Raw genomic sequence first — 27,113 nt, 5'->3', positions numbered from 1 at the left:
CCTCAAGGTAGCCCATATGCCAAGAGGAGCTGATAATTCCAGACTCAAGTTTTCATGCAGGTCTTATCCCTTCAACATGTTGCTCATGTCTGCACTCTGTGATCACCCTGACCTGTTGACCGACCTTGGCTAGTGAAAAGTCCCTCGAGTGGGGAGCACTCACAGCATCTTCAGATCCTCAAGTCCATGACTACTGTCCCTTATGCTTGTATACGTATGAGGGAGCCGGTCGGCCGAGCGGACAGCACGCTGGACTTGTGATCCTGTGGTCCTGGGTTCGATCCCAGGGGCCGGCGAGAAACAATGGGCAAAGTTTCTTTCACCCTATGCCCCATGCCCCTGTTACCTATCAGTAAAATAGGTACCTGGGTGTTAGTCAGCTGTCACGGGCTGCTTCCTGGGGGTGGAGGCCTGGTTGAGGACTGGGCCGCGGGGACACTAAAAGCCCCGAAATCATCTCAAGATAACGTTAATACATTTTGATGTGCTGGCCTGCCATTTGCAACAGAATTAATGTAACTATAGACATGAAACCGAGCAACAAGCTTGCAGCAGCTGCACTAGTATGTGCCAAGCTGCAAAATGATGTCACGGATAATAACCGACCTTCAGTCAGACACGTCACATGTAAACAATAATATAAAAGCAACCATTCAATATGTAAGAGACACCCGTTAACTAGTTATATATTTAGTTTCTTCATCAGCATATATTCTAGACAAGTGTAGGTGGCGTAACTAGCTCCTTAACCGCCCCCAAACTACCAAAACAATATATATACGTCAGGACCGCAGATTCGTGACCACTGAGGGAAGAAAAGCCACAAGTGGAGTGAGTATCTATAGGCACTTGTGTCACTTTAGCTCGTGACCGTTCACGCTCGTGGGTACGCGTGAGCAAAAACTTGGTCAGACGGGACTGTTTACTGGGGGAAGGAAGGTAGATTTACTCCGCGAGGTTTACCCAGTTTATGGGTGTAAATACACTCAGTTTACTTTAGACTTGTACTATGTGTTTAGGTATACTTTAGTTTACTTTTGTGGTGGTTTTAATAATCCTGCAGAGGTTCATAGGCCTTGAGCGTGGCACCAAATGAACCAGAGACGAGGCTGTAAATTTTGCCCCGAGGGGCGAGTATATTGGGCAGCGTCACTCATCCTGTGGTTATCTTGAGATGATTTCGGGGCTTAGTGTCCCCGCGGCCCGGTCCTCGACTAGGCCTCCACCCCCAAGAAGGGACACAGGTGAAAACTGAGTACCCAGATGAGCCACAGAGGCGTTAGAAAGAACTTTTAAATTGTCAGAGTAGTTAGTAAATGGAATGCATTAAGCAGTAATGTGGTGGAGGCTGACTCCATACACCGTTTCAAGTGTAGATATGATAGAGCCCAGTAGGCTCAGGAACCTGTACACCATAGGGTACATTGATAGGGTAGATAAAGACAGTCTATTTAACACAAGGGGAACACGCACAAGGGGACACAGGTGGAAACTGAGTGCCCAAATGAGCCACAGAGATATTAGAAAGAACTTTTTTAGTGTCAGAGTGGTTGACAAATGGAATGCATTAGGGGGTGATGTGGTGGAGGCTCACTCCATACACAGTTTCAAGTGTAGATATGACAGAGCCCGATAGGCTCAGGAATCTGTACACCTGTTGATTGACGGTTGAGAGGCGGGACCAAAGAGCCAGAGCTCAACCCCCGCAAACACAACTAGGTGAGTACAACTAGGTGAGTACCAGTTGATTGACGGTTGAGAGCTCAACCCCGCAAACACAACTAGGTAAGTACATACCCGCATGTCCCAGACGTGACACAGTTACCACCGTGGGACATTATCTAGGTCACACAACTGTGTCTCTAACCACGTTACATCACCTTCATCCCTCCCTCTCCCTCTCTCTAGCCTATCCCTTCCCCTCCCTCTCTTACCTACCCCTCCCCCCTCCCTCTCTAACCTACCCCCTCCTTGAATCACCACCTCTCTTCCCACTCTCCTCTCTCTGCGGCCTTGCAGCTGGTGCGGGGATAGGGAGCAAGGCTCCTTCACACACACGTATCCACATATTTGATCCCAAGTTTGTTAGAAATATGATCCTTGATCCCAAGTTTGTTGGAAATATGATCCTTGATCCCAAGTTTGTTAGAAATATGATCCTTGATCCCAAGTTTGTTAGAAATATGATCCTTGATCCCAAGTTTGTTGGAAATATGATCCTTGATCCCAAGTTTGTTGGAAATATGATCCTTGATCCCAAGTTTGTTGGAAATATGATCCAAGATGAGAAGGAATGGGGGATGGGGAGGAGGAAGGGGTGCAGATGAGGAATGACAAGCAGGAGAGGACTGGTAATCAATTGTTGTTGTTGTTTAAAATTCACTGCCTGGAACAAAAAGTTCCAAGTAGCACGGGCTATGGTGAGCCCGTAGGGTAATTAATTACTTGGCCACCAGCCATAATAAAATCAAAATCATTGTGGGTGTGATGGGCCTCGTTTGTGTTCGTTATCTTGAGATGATTTCGGGGCTTTTTAGTGTCCCCGCGGCCCGGTCCTCGACCAAGGCCTCCACCCCCAGGAAGCAGCCCGTGACAGCTGACTAATACCCAGGTACCTATTTTACTACTAGGTAACAGGGGGCATAGGGTGAAAGAAACTCTGCCCATTGTTTCTCGCCGGCGCCTGGGATCGAACCCAGGACCACAGGATCATTGTTCGTCACAGAGAAGGGGGGAGTGGGGCCAAGCTTGGTCTGTCCGCCAATCTGTAAGTCCGCCAGTCTTATGATGTAAATTATCTCTCGATTGATTGATTTGTCGCATCTGGCCTTAAAGTTGTGCATGGAGGTGGCTTCCAGAACTTCTTTCAGTGCAGTCCACGTGTGCATTCCACCTACGTCAGGCTGCGAGTAGCCGCGTCCAACAGCCTGGTTGATCAGTCCAGCAACCAGGAGGCCTGGTCGACGACCGGGCCGCGGGGACGCTAAGCCCCGGAAGCACCTCAAGGTGTTGACCCTCCGTACAAGGCACCAGTATTTCCTTACATTTCAACTCATTGTTCCCAGCTTCCACCTGTGTCCTCTGGTCCTGCTTTATCTCACCTTTCTCTGTGTACTCCACTAATTGTACTCGGCTCTGCTTCCACCATACACCTGGTGACAGGTTCGTGACCCTGTTGGCCTGTCAGACCGGCACGTGACACTGTCAAGGGTGACAGCCTCCATCATATACTTCTCAGAGCGTTCCACTTCTTCACTACTCTCACACTAAAGAAATGTTTCTTATTTCAGTGTGGCTAATTTGGCTACAGTATATAGCGACATTACGACTATATAGCACTGGGAAGTGGGGTCAGGATAAGGATTTGGGATGGGACGGGGAGGGAAGGAATGATGCCTCAACCACTTGTGGACGGTCGGGGATTGAACGCCGTCCAGCCTAAGTGGTTGGGCAGAAAATTCGTTGTTTCTTCACTTACTATTGAAGCGAAGAAACAAAATCAGACAGACACTGATAAAAACCACTTTGACAGACTTCCGACAGAAGAGACGGAGGCGGAGGACAGAAATACCCATCAAAAGGATATGCAATATAATAAAAATTCCCCCACACAATCATCGCACGGCACCAATGGTATATTTACACCCCCCACAACAATGTGTCAGGACACATCACCGCCTCACCACACCATTCACGGTATGAATACCCACAGGTTCAACGACTGCTGAACACAACCCCGCTCCTGTGCCAGGTAAGTCCACTACGGGCTCACCATAGCCCGTGCTACTTGTCCCGCTCCTGTGCCAGGTAAGTCCACTACGGGGTCACCATAGCCCGTGCTACTTGCACCGCTCCTGTGCCAGGTAAGTCCACTACGGGTTCACCATAGCCCGTGCTACTTGCCCCGCTCCTGTGCCAGGTAAGTCCACTACGGGGTCACCATAGCCCGTGCTACTTGCACCGCTCCGGTGCCAGGTAAGTCCACTACGGGCTCACCATAGCCCGTGCTACTTGCCCCGCTCCTGTGCCAGGTAAGTCCACTACGGGCTCACCATAGCCCGTGCTACTTGCCCCGCTCCTGTGCCAGGTAAGTCCACTACGGGCTCACCATAGCCCGTGCTACTTGCCCCGCTCCTGTGCCAGGTAAGTCCACTACGGGCTCACCATAGCCCGTGCTACTTGCCCCACTCCTGTGCCAGGTAAGTCCACTACGGGCTCACCATAGCCCGTGCTACTTGCCCCGCTCCTGTGCCAGGTAAGTCCACTACGGGCTCACCATAGCCCGTGCTACTTGGGACGTGTTCCGAGTAGCTGAATCTATAACAACAACAACGACTGGTGCAACAGATCAACTCCACAAGGTGAAAGATAAAAAAAGTTTCTCCATCCCAAATCCTTATCCTTATCCCTTCCCAGTGCTATATAGTCGTCATGGTTTGGCGCTTTCCCCATAATTCCCCTCCCTTCCAGTAATTAAATCAATTGAAAACAACGACTTAATCTCCACCCCAGGAAGAGCACCTGAACTCAGCAACTAATATAAACACACAGACTCCGAAGCATATACGGGATCACCATAGCCCGTGCTATATGGACACTTCGTTCTGGGTAGCTAAATCTGAAACAACAAATCTGAAGCCAGATTCACGAAGCACTTACGAAAGCACTTACGAACCTGTACATCTTTTCTCATTCTTTGGCGGCTTTGTTTCCAATTATTAAACAGTTAATGAGCTCCAAAGCACCTGGAGGCTGTTTATAACAATAACAACAGTTGATTGGCAAGTTTTCATGCTTGTAAACTGTTTAATAAATGTAACCAAAGCCGTCAATGATTGAGGAAAGATGTACACGTTCGTAAGTGCTTGCGTAACTGCTTCGTGAATCTGGTTCCTGAAGCGTAACGCCAATAGAAAAAAAAGGAAGGATTAGGATTAACAATTGTGTAACTTGCTTCAAAAGATTGTCAGTTGCTTAGCTACCTTACCTTGAGGCGCTTCTAGGGCTTAGCGTCCCCGCGGCTCGGTCGTCGACCAGGCCTCCTGGTTGCTAGACTGGTCAACCAGGCTGTTGGACCCGGCTGCTCGCAGCCTGACGCTCGAATCACAGCCTGGTTGATCAGGTAAATGTAGCTAAATGAACTATGAGCTTCAGTTCCTGAACCGATTATGGGCCTCTGTAACCCTTTCCACCACCGCCCACGGCAGAGGTATGGGGTGCATAATAAAGAATGAAAATGAATTGAATTGGATAAAGATATTCAACTACATAACTTTCAAGCTCAACAGAGCTGACGAGGCCATCGACTGAGCAGTAGTTGCAGTCAGAAGCCTACCACACAGCTGGTGGCTGAGTGGACAGCGCTCTAGACTCGTGGACCTAGAGACTGGGGCTCGATCCCCGGCACCAGCGGAAAACAAATGGGCAGAGTTGCTTTCACCCTGATGCCCTGTTACCTAGCAGTAACTAGGTACCTGGGAGTTAGATAGATGTTACGGGCTGCTTCCTGGTGTGTGTGTGAAAAAACTTAGTAGTTAGTAACAGTTGAGAGGCGGGCCGAAAGAGCAGAGCTCAACCCCCGCAAGCACAACTAGGTGAATACAACTAGGTGAATACAAGTAGGTGAATACAAGTAGGTGAATACAACTAGGTGAATACAACTAGGTGAATACAACTAGGTGAATACAAATACAACTAGGTAACTACAAAAAGTCAAATATTATTCCCAGGAACACTTCCTGACTATTACACTACAAATGATTTAATGTTCAATCTATTTTACGCCAGTTGCTTCCGACCAGCAAAAGGTACGGGCCGCCCTTCCCATTTCCCAGACATCTTACAACCCATCTTGAGGTTATCTTGAGGTTATCTTGAGATGATTTCGGGGCTTTTAGTGTCCCCGCGGCCCGGTCCTCGACCAGGCCTCCACCCCCAGGAAGCAGCCCGTGACAGCTGACTAACTCCCATGTACCTATTTACTGCTAGGTAACAGGGGCATTCAGGGTGAAAGAAACTTTGCCCATTTGTTTCTGCCTCGTGCGGGAATCGAACCCACGCCACAGAATTACAAGTCCTGCGCGCTATCCACCAGGCTACGAGGCCCGCCGTCCCCATCACCACAAAAGCAGACCTGCCTATTTCTGGGAGCTCAGAATGGCAATCCCTTGGACACTGGAGGGAAACAGCCAGACAGAAAAAGCCATATATATAAAAAGATAACACGAACATAACCGATCTGGGTGCAGACTTCCTTAGGTCAAACAAGCTCATAGCGGCAAGGAAAGGAACTATGAGAAAGCGTCAAGCCATTACGACTATATTGCACTTGGAAGGGGTCAGGATAAGGATTTGGGATGGGACGGTGGGATGGAAGGAATGGTGCCCAACCACTTGGACGGTCGGGGATTGAACGCTGACCTGCAAGAAGTCAGACCGTCGCTCTACCATCCAGCCCAAGTGGTTGGGAGTGGCAAACCAGACATAATATTGGCAAAGAATTACCAAGAATACTGACTTCATCCCCCAAACTCGTTTCAAAAACTCTGACGTTCAAGAATGTTGTACAAAAGCATTACTCTCGCCAGATGTCAGAGACCTTAAGGAAACATCCAGTGTAAACACAACACAAAACATATATGTTGACCAGACCACACACTAGAAGGTGAAGGGACGACGACGTTTCGGTCCGTCCTGGACCATTCTCAAGTCGATTGTGAGAATGATCGACTTGAGAATGGTCCAGGACGGACCGAAACGTCGTCGTCTTTTTCATCTTCTAATGTGTGGTCTGATCATCAAAGGTAAAACATGAGACAAGAGGGATTCAGAAAGCACAGGCGGACCAACACAGTCATTGCCCCTAATCAATGCGCCTAATCATTGCCCCTAATCAATGCGCCTAATCTCCAGTACACAAGGACAAAAAACAAGGGGGGAAATGTAATACAGTGTTCAGAGACGGGTCTAAGAGCTGACACCATTTTAGACTGCCGTTGACACGGTATAATTATCCCCATTTCCATGTGTATATACATTTTCGTATTATGTTCCAACTTAGTGAATAAATTTGTATGTTAAGCACATGGTGTTTCGAGAAATTCTTTCTCTCTCATATTGCCAACTGCTGAATTGGTCCCACACAAGAATCCTCCGTGTACATAATAGCCGTGTCAAAATAACTTCGTTTTGGCAAAAGGAATCATTATGAATTTCCCAGCACCAGCATGGAGAGCTGTGACACGACCCGTGTCGGGTTAGGCCTCTTCTAGATCTTGTGCTGTTGCTCTGAACATTTTTACAACGGGTTCATAACTTGTCTAGGTATCAACCCGTCCTTCCCATGTGGATGATATCGTTACTCGTCCAGTTGAACATCTCAAGAGAGGAATAACAAACCAGTATGGAGGAATTTGTGTGTACGTTGTTAAAGATTCGCTACTTAGAACAAACAGTTCCAAGTAGCACGGGTTATGGTGAGCCCGTAGTGCCTTTGTGTGTGTACGTCTGATACCATACTACTTGAGTAAAGGAGGAAATGTATATGTTATCTCTCAGAATGTTCGGTAATACGTTTATTGCTTGTGATGTGTGTATATGTATTAACACGTTGTACTGAACGGGGTGAGAATAGCTTGAGCTACCTCATCCCTTTGTGTGTATTTTACCTCAATAAACTTATCTCAATTTCAGTATGGAGGAAGAACACCCCCCCCCCTCCCCCGTGGCCTTGTACGGAACAACACCCACTTTGCCAGCCAATCATTTATCTTGCGTTTATGTATACTGACACAAATACTGAAATCAGTCTTCCTACCTTCTAATTGAAATTATTGCAGCATTTTGAAACATTAATGTTTTTACATATGTAAATTCATCCTTGTTCTGCAACAAAAATTAACATAAGCATTTTGGGCAGCAGAGAGAGAAGAGTTGCCAGGTGCAATAATATTGCTATCGAGGACCCTTCAAGGCCATACGCAGACGCTCAAGAAATAAGTGCAACTGAACTTTCTACACTAGCACATGTCTTAAGACAAAACTATTACTCTTGAAGAGGTTGAGGAAGATGAGTGTTGAGGTGGTCGATGAGCTGTGATGGTAACTGGACAATCTCGCACGAACCGACACGTGTTGAATTAATTATGCAGGTGGTTGGCGGGGGCCCCCTCGTCATCTCCTTTATATATATATAAAGTAGGTTGATTCGGGGGACCTGCTGCTTGGGTAACAGCTTCTCCCCCGAATCAACCTACCCTGGCTTTACACCCTGGTGAGGCCACTCCAGACCGACGACCAGAGCGTAACTCCATAGTCTCCTGAGACTGATGGATGCCTACTATATATGTATATATATATATATATATATATATATATATATATATATATATATATATATATATATATATATATATATATATATATATGACAATGTCAGACCACGGAGGAAAATGAAACAGGAAATTTCCTTAAGTACTTTCGTATATGAAATACATCTTCAGAAGGAATATATATATATATATATATATATATATATATATATATATATATATATATATATATATATATATATATATATATATATATGAAAGAAATGAGAGATGAATTATGAGAAAGGAGACAAGAAGATGTAGAGAAAATAGTACAGCAGGCGGAGAGGGATTGAGGGACAAAGGAGAAGGAGTAGGATGAAAGGAAGATGGAGAAGAAGAAGGAGGGAAGAGTGAGTGAGGGTCAGGAAGAGGGGGAGAGGGAGAGGAGGGAGTGAGGGAGAGTTGCCAGGGAACGGTTTGGTCCAGAGAAGGGACAGGAAGAGAAGGAATGCAAGGCTGTTTGGTGCGTTCCTTGGTGAGGGTGTGTGGGAGGGAGAGTTAGTGGGAGGGGTGGGAGGGAGAGTTAGTGGGAGGGGGAGTTAGTGGGAGGGGTGGCTTCTAGGAGGGAGGGGTGAGAGGAAGGACTGGTAGAGGAAAAGAGAAAATGCCAGAGGGAGGGAGGTACGTGATGAATAATGGTCCAAGGCTGATTGGAAGAATGGATTATTTATATATATATATATATATATATATATATATATATATATATATATATATATGTGTGTGTGTGTGTGTGTGTGTGTGTGTGTGTGTGAAAAACAAATATATATATATATATATATATATATATATATATATATATATATATATATATACAGAGAGAGAGAGAGAGAGAGAGAGAGAGAGAGAGAGAGAGAGAGAGAGAGAGAGAGAGAGAGAGAGAGACAGAGAGAAAGAGAGAGAGGAGAGGGGGGGGGGGAAGGGCCAGAATAAGGAGATAGAGTTTAAAGTTCAAGTATCACAACAAACCAACAGACCAAACCCAATCCACCACACTATAAACAGCGAACACTAACGCCAATACTAATTAGCCAAACTTGTAAATTATATATAGGAAGCTCTGTGATGCCACAAGTAATGGTGTGGCCACTGCTGCCCGTCCTCCTAAGGTCCTCCTAAGGTCCTCCTAAGGTCCTCCTAAGGTCCTCCTAAGGTCCTCCTAAGGTCCTCCTAAGGTCCTCCTAAGGTCCTCCTAAGGTCCCTCCAACGTCAAGGAAACGGTCAATGTAAAGTGTCCTCCCCCTAACCAACCAGAGGACCTAAAACAGAAGACGGAACAGCAAGTCACTTTCGCCAGTCGCTTCCATTTTCCAGTACGACGGTTTTTGGCTTTAGGTAACGCATACGAGCGAAATACGACGTTCTTTGCAGGGAGGACAGGTTGCAGAGATGTCAGCCAGACAAAAGGCTTTGCAACAAACTCCTACTGGCCACAGACAACACCTTATCACACACACAGAGTCAAGAACCACCACTGAATCTTTGCAACAGGAACTCTTAAGAGACAGCATTCATCAGACCACTAACATTAAAGCTGTAACGCACACACTCAAACGTCAAGGTCGTAGGATGCTTATCGCGTCGAGTCGCGTAGGAATGGCTGGTAATGACACTGTAGTTGAAGGTTCAAAACTTGCAACTCAGAGGAGGAATGAAGACATTTATATACCACTATCACTGATTAAGACAATGATTAGAGATAAGAACATAAGAACATAAGAACAAAGGTAACTGCAGAAGGCCTATTGGCCCATACGAGGCAGCTCCTATCTATAACCACCCAATCCCACTCATATACTTGTCCAACCCGCGCTTGAAACAATCGAGGGACCCCACCTCCACCACGTTACGCGGCAATTGATTCCACAAATCAACAACCCTGTTACTGAACCAGTATTTACCCAAGTCTTTCCTAAATCTAAACTTATCCAATTTATACCCATTGATAGTGCAATGCAGATGATATAATGACCATAATGCAACAGTTGCAATTCCAGGATCTGCAAGACGGCACAAGTCTTCAACTATAAACCACTTAGTATGATGAAAGGGAGCAGTAGAACAACAGAAGTGCACTTACATCGCATCAGGCTTGGATACCCATGTGCATGGGAAATAGGTTTACAGGTTCCGGAAGATGAGAGGAAATGTCAGCACTGTGGAGAAATGCCCGACAGATCACTGGAACATTATCTAACACAGTGAATAGAAGGGAGTAGAAATAGCCTAAGCTACTCTATCCCTTATCTGGAACATTATCTAACACAGTGAATAGAAGGGGAGTAGAAATAGCCTAAGCTACTCTATCCCTTATCTGGAACATTATCTAACACAGTGAATAGAGGGGAGTAGAAATAGCCTAAGCTACTCTATCCATTTGAGATGTATTTCTTTCTTGTCTCAATAAACATACTTGAATTAACACAGTGAACGGTAGCAAACCAAATAATAATTTACGTAGTGCTTAATTGAAGGTGGATGATTGACAGTGAAATATTGAAGATGAATGATGGATCCAATTTATGTTTAAGTGGATTAAAAAACTAATTTTCGGATTTAACCTACATCCAAAATTTTTATTTTTTCTTTGGTTTGCCCTTACACATAAATTGGCTGTTTCATTGACCTTTAATAATAATAATAATAATAATAATAATAATAATAATAATAATAATAATACAAATAATGATGAAAATCATTACCATTTGTAAAGTAACATTTAAGTTATTTACCAAAAATATCACGAACCAAAAAAAAAAAATTCACAGCTTTAACTGCTATTTCAAATGGTGTCTTGCTCAGCTATTTGTAATACACTAAACTACAGGCTAATTAGCGGAAGTAGTTAGGGAGGAAAGGGACAAGGGAGGGGGGGGGGAGCTGGGATCGGGTCCTAGTGGAATAGTTGATAAGGATGTAACTAGCTGTGAGAGAGAGAGAGAGAGAGAGAGAGAGAGAGAGAGAGAGAGAGAGAGAGAGAGAGAGAGAGAGAGAGAGAGAGAGAGAGAGAGAGAGAGAGAGAGAGAGAGAGAGAGAGAGGGAGAGAGAGCAATAATGGAGAACGTATTACAAGTGTACAAACGTTATGCTACACAGGAAATGACATCACACTTTGGCCTGTCCTGCTATGTGAAGGTCGCCTTCTAAAGCCTGGGTGATACGACCTTACACTGTGGTGTACCACAGTGAATGATGCCACTTTACACTGTGGTACAGTGAGCCAAGTGTTCAGTGTTGCTCTCATCCAACACAGAAAAGAGATAAACTCGGGTATTTTTCATTTTAAATCTTCCTACTTACGATCTGTCGTTACACATTGCTGTAAACATTATCATATTTACACAGACGTAAATATGATAAAAGCGCGAGAAATGAGTGGTTGCATTAATCTATGAACTTTGGGAAGGCGGGGCCAGGAGCCTAGCTCGACCCTTGCAAGCACAACTAGACGAGTACACACACACACACACACACACACACACACATACATACACACACACACAAACACACACACACACAAGATATATAAATAGAAAGAGAGGTTGGACAAACATTTCCACTGTTGCCCAAACACCATCAGTGTTGGCCGAGCACCAGGTAATATTGGCAAAGTCTCGCTGGGGTAAAAACTGGGGGCCGCAACACTGAGCCCGGTCGCTATAGACGCCTCGACGACAACCCCCAGACACACTCTCAACAACACAATGGAATGACAATCATTTGGATATAATTGACTGACCTAGTACCGTGGAGTCGTCGACCTCAGAGAGGCCGTCGCCAGTAGAGGCCTCGTGTTCCCTCTTGATGCCTCTCGCCTCGTCGTGGCTATCCTCTATTATATTCTCTCTTCGTCCTGGTTGGCTCTTTCTCCTCTTCCTCCCTCGGAGCTCGACGCGCTCCATGACGCCCTGTACACCGCCTTCCGCACTCGATCTCAGATTCAACTGTAGTTCTGCAGGATAGTCGAGGGGAGACGGGAGTCGTCGGTGTTTAGACAGGTCCTGAGGAGCGTCTTCTAAGGGAATTCTGGTGATTTTGCGTTTCCCTTGCTCGGGGACGTGGGCTGTGGGCGGTTTTAGAGAAGTGTGGGATGCCTGATGCCTCGGTGATGGGTGGAGGAACTCTGGTGTGTATAAGATTGAGTCCTGAGGATGTAGGATAGGCTGGATTTGACCCTTCGACGTGGCTCTGACCAAGAGGTTTCACTGAAGCTCCTCTTGAAGACGCGAAGAGAGTTTGGTCGACATCCTGAAGGAAAGGAGGATGTCGTCGCGACGTCACTCATCCTTCTCAGGCTCCTGGGTGTCATGGTGTCACAAGGAGGTGACATCTGACACATCGAGGCTTGCTCCTTCGCCTGAGCATCTTTCAGGTCGATTCCTTCCTCGTGAGCCTCCAGCTGCGGGATGTACTCCGAAGCTCACCTCACCGCTGATGGCTATCTCCCCCATGCTGCGGATCACCACAGTCGCCACTTTGGCGGCCCTAGCACTGCCGTCCAATTTGGGCACTTTCGCCAGCTTTCTTTCCTTAAGAGCACTTCCTTTCGGCGCTCTTCTTAACTCTGAAATTAAAATTTCCCCCCTTTTGGAACCGTGTGTGACCGTCTGTGACAAAGAGGCAGCTACAGCCTGACACTTTGCTCCGCTCGCGTCACGGAATTAGTTCCTGCTTCTGATTCTAAAACAACACCTTAGGGTATTGGTCTCAAGACTTTGAAGGGCTCTTATGGGGCCATATCTAAACTCACAAGAAATACGTGTTTTGTTCTTGGTGTGTTTATAATGCATAAAGTTTCCGCCTTGACGCTCCAGGTCTTCTGTAACCTTCTCAGCGCTTTGATATGCCAAAGCTCTTAGAGATTTAAGACGCCGGTGAAGCTAGCAATAGATGCCCCAAGATGGTAGATAATCTGGGTATTATTTCCAGAACCTGAGGCAGTGCAGTGATTTTGTGAATAGATTATTTAAATAGACGCGTCGTACTATTGAATGAAGCTCAAATCATATATTTTTCTTAATGGGAAGTTGATTTAATTTGATTTACTTCATAAACTGCGGTAGTGGATCGTGTAGATGACTCAATCAGCTCCGTCGTGAGCCACATATATATTTACTTGAAGATCGCCAGAGAAGACCTTGACACCGCCTCAGAATTTGTAAATTAGTTCTCCCTTCGCTCTGAGACCTTGTCTGTGGAGTCTGGCGAGAGGCACTCGAACCGCTCTGCTCTGATCAGTCGATCTGAAACGGAGAGAAAATGATCTTAATACAGGCTGTTATCACCGCTGTTATCACCGCTGTTGATCATTGATTCTTCAATGGTTTCGGCAGATATTAATGTTATGATAGAACACTTTATCATGTGATTGTGTGTGGACACTACAATCAGAGTGAAATTGATGAAATATTATTCTGGCAGATTACTCATCTGCCAGAGACAGATGAGTAATCAAATTATAAGAACATAATAACATATAATAACTATCTACGGGCTCACCATAGCCCGTGCTACTTGGAACTTTTTGTTCCAGGTAGCGAATCTTTAACAACAAGAACATAAGAACAAAAGAACAAAGGTAACTGCAGAAGGCCTATTGGCCCATACGAGGCAGCTCCTATCTATAACCACCCAATCCCACTCATATACATGTTCAACCCACGCTTGAAACAATCGAGGGACCCCACCTCCATCCACCACGTTACGCGGTAATTGGTTCCACAAATCAACAACCCTGTTACCGAACCAGTATTTACCCAAGTCTTTCCTAAATCTAAACTTATAAACATGACAATAGAAGGTAACATGATTATAGGTGATATGACTAGAGGAGACAAAATTACTCCTAAGATCTTCATACCTTTGCTTTTATCGCGCTTCATAACAATTAAGAAAATAATATGTACAGTAGTCATATATTTAAAATACATTACAGAAAACATTAATACTGGAATGACATACTCCCCAGTACTTTTCCGTTCCATTCCAGTACAGTAGTGTGTTATACCCCAGTTCCTGTGTGTTATACCCCAGTTCCTGTGTGTTATACCCCAGTTCCTGTGTGTTATACCCCAGTTCCTGTGTAACATACCACTCCATTTATATTTAATATTAAGCAGCCATTCAGAATAGGAGGAATGGATGACCTCATACGAATTTCCTGAGCGGCCATTTCCGATTCAGGAAGGGGAAGTGACTCTTATATTGGTCAGACGTGAGCGGACCCTCACACTGATTGGTGGGAAGGTGACGGGCAGCAGTGTTCTTACTGGCTATAGTCGTTGGTGGACCTCCGCTCTGATTGGCAGACATCGGAGGAAACGACTTCCGTATTTGGTCATTCATAAGTATATCACTGATCAGGGGCCAGGTTCTTCAAGCAGTTACGCAAGTACTTACGAACCTGGGGATAGATTCACTAAGTAGTTACGCAAGTACTTACGAACCTGTACATCTTTTCTCAATCTTTGGCGACTTTGTTTACAATTATTAAACAGTTAATGAGCTCCGAAGCACCAGGAGGCTGGTTATAGCAATAACAACAGTTGATTGGCAAGTTTTCATGCTTATAAACTGTTTAATAAATGTAACCAAAGGCGTCAAAGATTGAGGAAAGATGTACACGTTCGTAAGTACTTGCGTAACTACTTCAGTGAATCTGGTCCCAGACTAGTTGAGGTTTGATCTTAACTGCTAGTTAGTTACCTGTCACTTTAAGAAATCTAGATATGAGAGTTACATTAATTATGACGGATAATTGGTCGAGCCGGTCGGCCGAGCGGACAGCACGCTGTACTTGTGATCCTGTGGTCCTGGGTTCGATCCCAGGCGCCGGCGAGAAACAATAGGACAGAGTTTTTTTTTCACCCTATGCCCTTGTTACCTAGCAGTAAAATAGGTACCTGGGTGTTAGTCAGCTGTTACGGGCTGCTTCCTTGGGGGTGGAGGCCTGGTCGAGGACCGGGCCGCGGTGACACTAAAAAGCCCCGAAATCATCTCAAGATAACCTCAAGATATTAGAATCCTAGAGCAAATCAAACTAACAGTTACCATCTATTTAATTTTGTAATTTTCTAATAGAGCGGATAAAAGAGTTCTGTATTGTTTCACGAGAGACTTTCATACACTCTCTTTAATATGGAATAAATAAAATGACAATAACAGTCTGACTCCCACATAGTGCCACTTAATTGGTCTATTATTTGCTAGTTATCTCGAGACGTTTTCTAGTTATCTCTAGACGTTTGCTAGTTATCTCTAGACGTTTGCTAGTTATCTCTAGACGTTTGCTAGTTATCTCTAGAAGTTTGCTAGTTATCTCTAGACGTTTGCTAGTTATCTCGAGACGTTTGTTAGTTATCTCTAGACGTTTTCTAGTTATCTCTAGACGTTTGCTAGTTATCTCTAGACGTTTGCTAGTTATCTCTAGAAGTTTGCTAGTTATCTCTAGACGTTTGCTAGTTATCTCTAGACGTTTGCTAGTTATCTCTAGAAGTTTGCTAGTTATCTCTAGACGTTTGCTAGTTATCTCTAGAAGTTTGCTAGTTATCTCTAGACGTTTGCTAGTTATCTCTAGACGTTTGCTAGTTATCTCTAGAAGTTTGCTAGTTATCTCTAGACGTTTGCTAGTTATCTCTAGAAGTTTGTTAGTTATCTCTAGAAGTTTGCTAGTTATCTCTAGACGTTTGCTAGTTATCTCGAGACGTTTGCTAGTTATCTCTAGACGTTTGTTAGTTATCTCTAGACGTTTGCTAGTTATCTCTAGACGTTTGCTAGTTATCTCTAGACGTTTTCTAGTTATCTCTAGACGTTTCCTAGTTATCTCTAGACGTTTTCTAGTTATCTCTAGACGTTTGTTAGTTATCTCTCGAAGTTTGCAAGTTATCTCTAGAAGTTTGCAAGTTATCTCTCGAAGTTTGCAAGTTATCTCTAGAAGTTTGCAAGTTATCTCTAGACGTTTGCTAGTTATCTCTAAACGTTTGCTAGTTATCTCTAGATGTTTGCTAGTTATCTCTAGACGTTTGCTAGTTATCTCTAGAAGTTTGCTAGTTATCTCTAGAAGTTTGCTAGTTATCTCTAGACGTTTGCTACTTTAGAAGTTTAGTTATGTTTTAGTTAAATTCTCTTTAAAGATGTTATCTTTGAAGTTAAATGTCTTAGAAGTTCTTGATCGTCGAATGTACCAGGTAAGTCCACTACGGGGTCACCATAGCCAGTGCTACTTGCCCCGCTCCTGTGCCAGGTAAGTCCACTACGAGCTCACCATAGCCCGTGCTACTTGCACCGCTCCTGTGCCAGGTAAGTCCACTACGAGCTCACCATAGCCCGTGCTACTTGCACCGCTCCTGTGCTAGGTAAGTTACAGGCTCACCATAGCCCGTGCTACTTGCACCGCTCCTGTGCCAGGTAAGTTACAGGCTCACCATAGCCCGTGCTACTTGGAACTTTTTGTTCCCAGTAATTGAATCCCAAATAACTTGATGGCGCTTTCCCCTAATAATACCCTCCCGGTTGCAATCATTCGGCTGTGTTTCCCAGTGTTGCCAACGCCCAGTGTTGCAGACGGTGTTGCCAACGCCCAGTGTTGCAGACGGAGCAACATCCGGGAGAGTAAAGTTTCCTGCTTGCTGGTTGGGTTTGGGGAAAAAAAATTATTACATGTCAGTAAAATGACGCAAATCGCTAAGTCAAAGAATTCCTTCATTACCGCCAACGCTCACACACACACAAGAGCCAGAGCTCAACCCCTCCGTAAGCACAACTAGGTGAGTACACATGAGTTTTGTGACGTCACAGCTTCGTTGCTTAGGATCCGTGACGTCACGGGTGTCGATTTATTAGACGCGTGTCAACCGGAAGGTGTGACGTCACGGGTATCCGTAAGTTGCCAGGGGGGGTTACCGGGGTTCCGTGACGTCAAGGATGTCAGGTTTATTCGAAGTGGGAATTAACAGGACGCTGTGACGTCAGTCCTGCGATCTCATTGGCCAGTGCTTCAATGAAAACGATGACGTCATAAATAGATGGGGGGCATATCTTAAGGTCTTAACTTATTGGCCGAAGCACAAGATGGAACTGTGACGTCATTGTTGTTCTCTCACTACCATTGGCCGCCAGGTTATGACGTCAGTGGTAACTGCTTATTGGTCGCGTGTCACCCACACAGGGAACTAATACGTCAGCAGACGGTTAGCTTATTGGTGGAGGGTGAGCAAGGTCATCCTCCACCATAGGTCAACCGAACGTGGGTGAAGTGGCAATCGCGCCTCGGTTACCGGATACCGCCACAAGAATTTATGGATCATTATCATGTCTAATTCTGGTCGACTTAGTTCATATTCGATAATATAGTGCTCAGTCCTGCCTGTGTAGTTGAGTGCTCAATACCCAACTATGTAGCACAATACACCTATCTCTAATGAGCACAGCCGACGATTATATACATAAATGTGTTTAAATATATATATATATATATATATATATATATATATATATATATATATATATATATATATATATATATATATACATATGCAGGCTAGCGCCGAAGGAATTATAACGTAGTTGGGAACGGAAACTAATCCAATCAATTAGTCATTATCTCTTTATTTTTCATTAGTTGTATTCTTTGTTATCGTTTATCTCTCGTTTATCCTTTATATTTACCTATGATCGGAAGAGAGAGGTGAGGGAGTGAGGGGAGAGTGACTTAACTCTTTTTCAATAGCCGCGTGGCGCGGTGGTAGCACATTCGCTCCACGCCTCGCCAGAGATGTAAGTCTGCTTCGACCCCCCGCAGGACAGGAAGGTTCAAGAGAACACCAATCCTCGCCTGTTCACCAAGCAGTTATGGGGGGAAATGGTTATAAACAGGTTGGCTGCTTGTTTCAGGGAAAACTAGTTAGGTAAGTCTTTAGATGAAATGTTGGAACAGGAAAGCCTTAAGGCTTCTAACTGGTGTTTAAAGTTATAATGCACACACACACACACACACACACACACACACACACACACACACACTGAGCTCAGGAACCTGTACACCTGTTGATTGACGGTTGAGAGGCGGGACCAAAGAGCCAGAGCTCAACCCCCGCAAGCACAACTAGGTGAGTACAACTAGGTGAGTACACACACACACACACACACACACACACACACACACACACACACACACACACACACACACACACACACACACACACACACACACACACACACCTGTCTAAAATAGATATAAACTTAATTTATATGTTATTAACCTCATACTAATCCTGTGGGTAACTACAACATACCCCCAAACTATCTAAATCTAACCAACTATCTGTTAGATTCAGCTACTGGAAACGAAAAGTCGCAAGTAGCACGGGCTATGGTGAGCCCGTCGTGGCCTTACCTGGCACAGGAGCGGGGCTGTGAAGTATCTGTAGAGTAAGGAATCTTAGCACGCAACTTACCTAAGAGAGCCGTGGAGGAGAGATGCTGGCGTAGGGGTGACGAAGGGTGAGTTCACCTGGAAAGGTTTATCACACCAGTATGTGCAACTTGAGCGACACTTAAGTGCAAGTCTCGTGCTACACGGGTGAGATTTCCTGAGGTTAGACTTGTCATTCACTTTCCCGCCCCTCGACCAAAGAACTCGGATTTTGAAAACGCGTGACGGAGGTAGGTGGGTTTTGTAGCTTCTGTTTTGCCTCCATAAATGCGCCTTCGAGTCACTGATTGGGCTTCAAATGGACACTTTTAATGCAGATTTTTTTTTTTAATATCAAGTCGGGTTTCACAGGTCACGATATCAAGTGTGACCAATTTCACAATAGATGAAGTCAGTCCACGACCCACACCACCAGGCGCTCCACTTGCTAATCAATTCACAACTTCGCCTCACAAATCATATTCACAATCCACGGGTTATCACTCTGAGACGCTCTGGACAAACTACAGAACCACACTGAATCACCACTCTGACTCGTAACGAGCCTAGATCACCCACACGACTCTGACCCAACACCACGATCAACTATATATATATCCAGAGGGGGGCTCGGGCAGGACAAGTTGACTACTGATCACTACCACGGTCCAGGACACACTGGCTGCCTGGACACCATCACCAAAATCATCAGAATCCAACGTGGTGGTGGTGAGATTTCCGGGGATCGAACCCCGGGCTCTGCTCCTCGTAACGCGTCGGCGGGGGGAATTACTCACAGGCACTTCCGATGATTCACGCGGAATTCGACGTACTTACGCTCGCTAGGCTGCGACCGTGGGAGGGGGGAGGAGATGCTGGGAGGGACCAACTGTGTGGGTGTGGGTGTGGTGGGAGGGGTAGGGATGGGGAGGGGTAGTGGGAGAGTCCAACTGGTTCCTGCCTGGAGGGACAGGGTGGAGAGGCGTGGGGGGGGGGGGTTACTAGTTCATTCCTATACCCCGTCTTCATATATTTCTTTCTCCTTCTCTCCTCTGCTACACTTCCTTATTGCCTCTTTACCTCCGTGCTTTACCCTTGGTAAAGGGGATAGAGAAGGCCCCGAGGGACAGAAGGAGACGATGGAGACACAACACTTCCCTAGGGAGGGGAAACTTCAGGGGAGTCTTCAAACTTGTCAGGGAATTTCTGGGTCTGACGATCGCCGGCTCCAATGACTGGACTCAACAGTTACGTCACAGCCGGTCGTCATTAGTGACGTTATATATATCGTACAAGTATAAGCTAATACGTCAATAACCACTTGTCTCAGTCTCTGCGTTATATAAATAAAACAGGGGTTTTATTATTACACTCACAGATCACACTAACGTCAGGGTTTTTATTATTTGGGGGATATTTTGTTGTTCAATTCAAGGGGGGAAGGGGAGGGGAAGGGAAGGGAAGGGGAGGAGGGGAAGGGGGGGAGACGAAGGGGGGGGGGGGAGAGAGGGTAAAGAAGAGAATCAAGTATTTATTAAATGGTTTTCGATCTTCTCGCAGGCGGGTTGAACTCATTAACCTGTTATCACACTTATTGTGCGGAAATTTAAGTGCATTTTTAAACCAACGTGAAAAAAAATCCAATGAAATTACAACCCACTTATTTTCTCGAACTTCGATAGGTTAGTTATGGAAAACTATCATATATTCGACGTTTTGTCAAGTGGTGTATAGCGCAGCCCGTCCTCATAAATAATGACTCTAAAGTCCATTCCAAGCCACCCGCCAAACCCCTAGCTGTTTATGAATGAAAACTTTGTACACACGACTCACAACTGATGACGTCCGAACACTTCCGGAACAAGTGCTTCACTGACGACTTTTGTTCGAACCACAACGCTGTAAATGCTTCACCCACGTACTACCAATACAAATAATCGCCAACAGAACCTATACACCTAACTTAACCTACGCCTAGGTATATATAGAACTTTAATATATAATAATTTAATGTATAAATAAACATAATATATATATATATATATATATATATATATATATATATATATATATATATATATATATATGTATATATATATGTATATATATATATATATATATATATATATATATATATATATATATATATATATATATATATATATATATATATATATATATATATATATATATATATATATATATAAGGAAAGCAGTTGAACACACTTAGATGAACACACAGACAGATGAACACACTCGGGAACTGTTCAACACACTAGTGAGGACATTAAAACATATGGAACAATTGTTCACACTCTTGAGGGGGAAGAAGTTGAACACAGTGGGAACAACCCCTACAAGTATTCAGATGAACACTGTCTAAGCTTACAGGTGAACATTGTTCCTTCCTCTCCCTGGTTCTACTAGTGTTCTAGTGAACACTATCTTTGATCCTACCGATGTTCAAGTGACCATTACCTTTCTGCCACCATTGTAAAGGTAATGATTAATGATTTAGATGAATGCAATGAACATTACATTGCAAGTGGTCAACGGAACACATGCAGGTGTTCAATTGAACAAGCCTAACGGTTCTTGCTAGTTCAAGGTTGAATTAAACGTTTCTAGGTAGAGTTAGCCGTGTCTGTGTAATAACTAACGTTATATGTCTAACATGCCGAGATTAGCTTCAACGTTTTTATGTATAAACGTTTTTATACATAAAAATATAAGTTTTATACGTTTTTATACATATACATAAACGTTTTTGTATAAACGTTATGTATAAACGTTTTTTTATGTATAAAATAACGTTTAAACATTTTTGTGTATATCATTTCTTGGTTTAACTACAATTTTTCAGGCTTAACTGAACGTTTAATGTTTAACTAAACAGTTTTAGACTTAAACGTTTTTTTTTTGCTCTAAGTAAAATTTTTTAACTTTAAACTATTCAGCTTTATCCCTTTTATATTTAACTAAACATTTTTAAGTTCATCTATATCTTTTTACGCTTAACTAAACTAATTTAAGCTTAACTAACCTAATTTAGGCTTCAAACGTATCAAGATCTAATTAAACGTCTTAACTTTTAACTCTCTACACATGTCCTCTCATCTAAGAGAACGTAGCAAGAAGCCAGTCATCGTTAAACGTATTTGAGGAAGAATTGAACGTGTGATGAACTTGAAAGTCTCCAGCGTGTAATCCCTCTCTAGGAAACATTACACACGTGGTTTTGGAAGCCCAGAATTCTGGCTATATGAATATAGCAAAGGCCACCATCTGCCTGTGCTATACTCACCTCCCTCCGCCAGGACTGGGAAAGTCCTGGGGAGTGGGTGCAGAATGCTGGGAAGAAACGGGCCTGGCTTTATACAGCCTGGCTTTATATAGACTGGCTTTATACAGACTGGTTTTATACAGCCTGGCTTTATACAGACTGGTTTTATACAGCCTGGTTTTATACAGCCTGGCTTTATACAGACTGACTTTACACAGCTTGGCATTATACAGCCTGGCTTTATATAGACTGGTTTTATACAGCCTGGCTTTATACAGACTGGTTTTATACAGCCTGGTTTTATTCAGACTGGTTTTATACAGCCTGGCTTTATACAGACTGACTTTACACAGCTTGGCGTTATACAGCCTGGCTTTATACAGCCTGGCTTTATACAGCCTGGCTTTATACAGACTGGCTTTATACAGACTGACTTTATACAGCCTGGCTTTACACAGACGGACTTTACACACAGCCTGACTTTACCTTCAACTTGGCCTCATCTCTACACTCTCACTTGAGGAAAATAATTCACAAACCAATGATATAATTTCGTCTGACACCGTCCAGTTTATAAAGTCAATGAACTTGTTCCACGGCCCCTAACTTTATTACCAGCCACTCCTACTTTAGCACAAATATCAACTTTATTGTTAGGAGATACAACTTAAGAATGACATAATGAATTAGAGGGGATGCGAACCCCCAACACACCGGCAAGCGCATGCCTTTGACCGCTGTACCACGACATGCAGTGATGTAGCCGAGGAGTCAAGAGGAGTTCTGAGGTGTCCGGATACATGATGTATCCAGATACATGAAGCCTGATGTCACGCAAATCCTGAGATACACCTTCACCTCACTGATGTCAAGTCTCTCACCTTCTATTCTCTGACGTCACATATCTCGTCTCATATTCATGCTGTTTTCCTAACACGTAACACTGTGGGAGGTGTTATGCTACACATATTTATAATGTGTGTTAGACTGGTGCTTAATTACCCTTCCTGCCAAACACACACCGAAACTACGACGTCCGAACAAGTTTTAACCCCTCCTAAACCAGTTATAACAACCAATATAGCAAGTTGTAACAACCTTCTAACACGTCATAAACACGTTAAGGCAAGATGTAACAACTTTACTACAAGTTGTAACAAGCGGAAAAATAGAGACAGTTTCGGTTTGTGTTTAAAGGGTTCCCTGATGAGTTAGCATTTTTAAATTTCATAATTTGTGCAACTTTCTAAATTATATTTTTGTGTGCCGTAGAGCCTCGTAAGCGGGGCATTGAGTCAGTGCAGAGCCCTTCAAGAGCTCTGACTCTGTGTAACTCTTTATCTCTGATAAACCCTCTTACAAGACACCGTCGTCATCTTCCATTATAAACTACTCTAGTTACTGCTGGTTCTCTTCATCATTAGTTGTTACAAACTCTCATGATTCACAGTTCAGCGAATTAGAACTTTCCTCAAACGTTCAGCTCGACAGTTGCAGAATGTTCTAACTTATCCTTCCTCTTCTCTACTCCAGAATTCCCAAGGTAATATATCCGCTTGGAGAAGGAAAATCCTGAATTGCTGTGTGGCAACACTGATGGTGTACGGGAGCTGCCGGATGGGAGAGAGAGAGGAGAGAGAGAGAGAGAGAGAGAGAGAGAGAGAGAGAGAGAGAGAGAGAGAGAGAGAGAGAGAGAGATAAGGAAAGAATGAGTGAGAGACAGATAGAGATAACGGGGTGAGAATAGCCTGATCTACTTCATTCCTTTGCGTGAATCTATACCTCAATAAACTTATTTCAGTTTCAGATAGAGACAGAGACGCAGAACACTACTGTGGGAAGCCTATCCCGTCCTCCTAAAATGCTCTGATACTTAGAGCAACTGTTTGGTCAAACGTAGCAACATGTAGTGTTGACACCCCATAAGTCTCCATGGTGTAGTGGTTAAAACATTCATCTGGCGTTCCGCGAGCGCTTTGTCATGGGTTCGTATCCTGTCCGGGGAGGATTTACTGGGCGCAAATCCTTAACTGTAGCCTCTGTTTAACGCAACAGTAAAGTGGGTACTTGGTTGTAACAAGGATTCTTCGCGGCAGGGGATCGTATTCCAGGGACCTGCCCGAAACGCTACGCGTACTAGTGGCTCTACAAGAATGTAACAACTCTTGTATATATCTCAAGAAAATTGGAAGATTTTAAAGCAGAATCATGACGTCATGACCTACAAACTTTTTCTCCAGTTTTAGACCCTATAGGAGATAAGCAGAGGTACAGTGAGGCCTGCAACAGAGGTACAGTGAGGCCTGCAACAGAGGTACAGTGAGGCCTGCAACAGAGGTACAGTGAGGCCTGCAACAGAGGTACAGTGAGCCCTGCAACAGAGGTACAGTGAGCCCTGTAACAGAGGTACAATGAGCCCTGCAACAGAGGTAGAGTCAGCCCTGCAACAGAGGTACAATGAACCCTTCAAGAGGTACAGACACTACCGTGAGCGTGCACAACAGCTGCCGTAGAAGGATACCGGCACCAAGAAAGCACTGTGAGAGAGAGGAGCAACAAGTACGGAGAAAGAGTGTGAGGAAGCTGGAACAATAACAGCACACGGAGCCATCTGCTTACTCACACAATTTCTGGGAATTAGACCCGTTTGCTAAGCCACGACATTTCTCGCGGCATATTTAATGTGTGTGTGTGTGTGTGTGTGTGTGTGTGTGTGTGTGTGTGTGTGTGTGTGTGTGTGTGTGTGTGTGTGTGTGTGTGTGTGTGTGTGTGTGTGTGTGTGTGTGTGTGTGTGTGCTACAGCTCGTGGACCCAGTCATACAGATAATGCAAAACAGGTGCAATGACCTCTATGACTTCCCTCTAATTCTCTCCAACTGCTGTGAATCCACACACTGAGTACTTAACTCCCACACACTACCCAGCCTCCAAACATCTCTGGCTCACTACCCAGCCTCCAAACATCTCTGGCTCACTTCCTAGCCTCCAAACATCTCTGGCTCACTTCATAGCCTCCAAACATCTCTGGCTCACTTCCCAGTCTCCAAACATCTCTGGCTCAATTCCCAGCCTCCAAACATCTCTGGCTCACTTCCCAGCCTCCAAACATCTCTGGCTCACTACCCAGCCTCCAAACATCTCTGGCTCACTTCCCAGCCTCCAAACATCTCTGGCTCACTACCCAGCCTCCAAACATCTCTGGCTCACTTCCTAGCCTCCAAACATCTCTGGCTCACTTCCTAGCCTCCAAACATCTCTGGCTCACTTCCCAGCCTCCAAACATCTCTGGCTCACTTCCCAGCCTCCAAACATCTCTGGTTCACTACCCAGCCTCCAAACATCTCTGGCTCACTTCCTAGCCTCCAAACATCTCTGGCTCACTTCCTAGCCTCCAAACATCTCTGGCTCACTTCCCAGCCTCCAAACATCTCTGGCTCACTTCCCAGCCTCCAAACATCTCTGGTTCACTACCCAGCCTCCAAACATCTCTGGCTCACTACCCAGCCATGCTGAACTTCCTTCCCCCATTTTAAAGATGGTGCTAGACTGAGTGATACACCACTCTAGCAGCACTCAGTCTAGCACACAGGTCACCATTCTAGCAGCACTCAGTCCTCCCCCTCGCCGAAGCTATTCTCAGCGTCGATGGAACAAGTTCCTTCTACCAGTCGCATATCTCAAACACTTGAACTGACCGTAAACACATACGCGAACTGTGCTGGATGTGAACAGTACTGCAAGGGAAAAGAGGGTTACAGATACGTCTTCGATTGGAGGTCAAAGGTGTCAGGTAAAGTCTGATTTAAGGGAAGAGTTTTTCCATATAGAAGTCGACTATGGAATGAGATCATTACTGTTATTATTGATGTCGAACTTACCTGTGAAGGTGGAGCCAGGCCTCGACCCGGAGCCAGTCGCCAAATGCCTGGAATTGCAGGTGGAGCCAGTCCACCACCCGGAGCCAGACTCCACATGCCTGGAACTGAAGGTGGAGCCAGTCCTCGACCCGGAGCCAGACTCCACATGCCTGGAACTAAAGTTGGAGCCAGTCCTCGACCCGGAGCCAGACTCCACATGCCTGGAACTGAAGGTGGAGCCAGTCCACGACCCGGAGCCAGTCGCCACATGCCTGGAACTGAAGGTGGAGCCAGTCCTCGACCCGGAGCCAGACTCCACATGCCTGGAACTGAAGGTGGAGCCAGTCCACGATCCGGAGCCAGACGCCACATGCCTGGAACTGAAGGTGGAGCCAGTCCACGACCCGGAGCCAGACTCCACATGCCTGGAACTGAAGGTGGAGCCAGTCCTCGACCCGGAGCCAGACTCCACATGCCTGGAACTGAAGGTGGAGCCAGTCCACGACCCGGAGCCAGACTCCACATGCCTGGAACTGAAGGTGGAGCCAGTCCTCGACCCGGAGCCAGACTCCACATGCCTGGAACTGAAGAAAAAAGCCGCGTCTGAGTTCTCAATATTGTATCAACATAGAGGGGAATTAAAGCATGTAAATTACATAATGATTGAGTAATGTGAAGCGAAAGAGAGAAGTGTGTGGTCCCACCGTCGGCCGCCATCCCTGGTGATGTGTGATATAGGGCTATAATGACTTACCAGTTAGTGAAAACAGCGGGAGAAAACCCACTAGCATACTGTGGGTTTTCTAAAAAACTGTGATTCCGACTATCACGCTGGATTAGAAAGCCCTTAATCCCGGTTATAATAGTGGATTAGAAAGCACTTGATCCTGGATTATATACAACGAGGCTGAGAAGTATGTACCTTTAATATGTCATACAGTTATACAGGCGAGGCTAGACGTCAGGTCATTCCTCATACAGACTCCTTTTAAGGGATGGCTTCGCTCCTTGCAAGGTCGGTGTTCGATCCCCGATGGTCCAAGTGGTTGGGTTCCATTCCTCCGCCCCCTTCGTCTCATATCCCAGCTCCTTGTCCTCATATCCCAGCTCCTTTTTCTCATATCCCAGCTCCTTGTCCTCATATCCCAGCTCCTTGTTCTCATATCCCAGCTCCTTGTCCTCATATCCCA

The 27,113-nt window shown here is 44.9% G+C and overlaps 2 protein-coding genes across 2 annotated transcripts in view; both read right to left on the bottom strand.

Annotated features, from left to right (window-relative positions):
• Window positions 1-19,485, bottom strand: part of LOC123766562 (nuclear factor interleukin-3-regulated protein) — a 72,200-nt gene extending 52,715 nt beyond the window's left edge. Inside the window, exons 1-2 of the mRNA XM_045755812.2 lie at window positions 18,827-19,485; window positions 12,112-13,615 (exon numbers count right to left, since the gene is read on the bottom strand). Of these exons, the coding sequence (XP_045611768.2) occupies window positions 12,112-12,274 (163 nt within the window). The 5' untranslated portion in view covers window positions 12,275-13,615; window positions 18,827-19,485. The remainder of the gene's footprint in view (window positions 1-12,111; window positions 13,616-18,826) is intronic.
• On the bottom strand, window positions 15,571-25,772 carry LOC138354366 (adventurous-gliding motility protein Z-like). Its single transcript, XM_069308537.1, has 2 exons — window positions 25,762-25,772; window positions 15,571-16,462 (listed from the first exon to the last, which is right to left on the bottom strand). The coding sequence occupies exons 1-2, from the start codon at window positions 25,770-25,772 to the stop codon at window positions 15,571-15,573; spliced, it is 903 nt and encodes a 300-aa protein (XP_069164638.1).
• Window positions 25,773-27,113: the final 1,341 nt, after the last annotated feature.

This window comes from Procambarus clarkii, chromosome 62 (genome assembly GCF_040958095.1).
Source record: "Procambarus clarkii isolate CNS0578487 chromosome 62, FALCON_Pclarkii_2.0, whole genome shotgun sequence".
Taxonomy (NCBI): Eukaryota; Metazoa; Arthropoda; class Malacostraca; order Decapoda; family Cambaridae; genus Procambarus; species Procambarus clarkii.
This window is presented reverse-complemented; position numbering and strand designations above follow the sequence as displayed.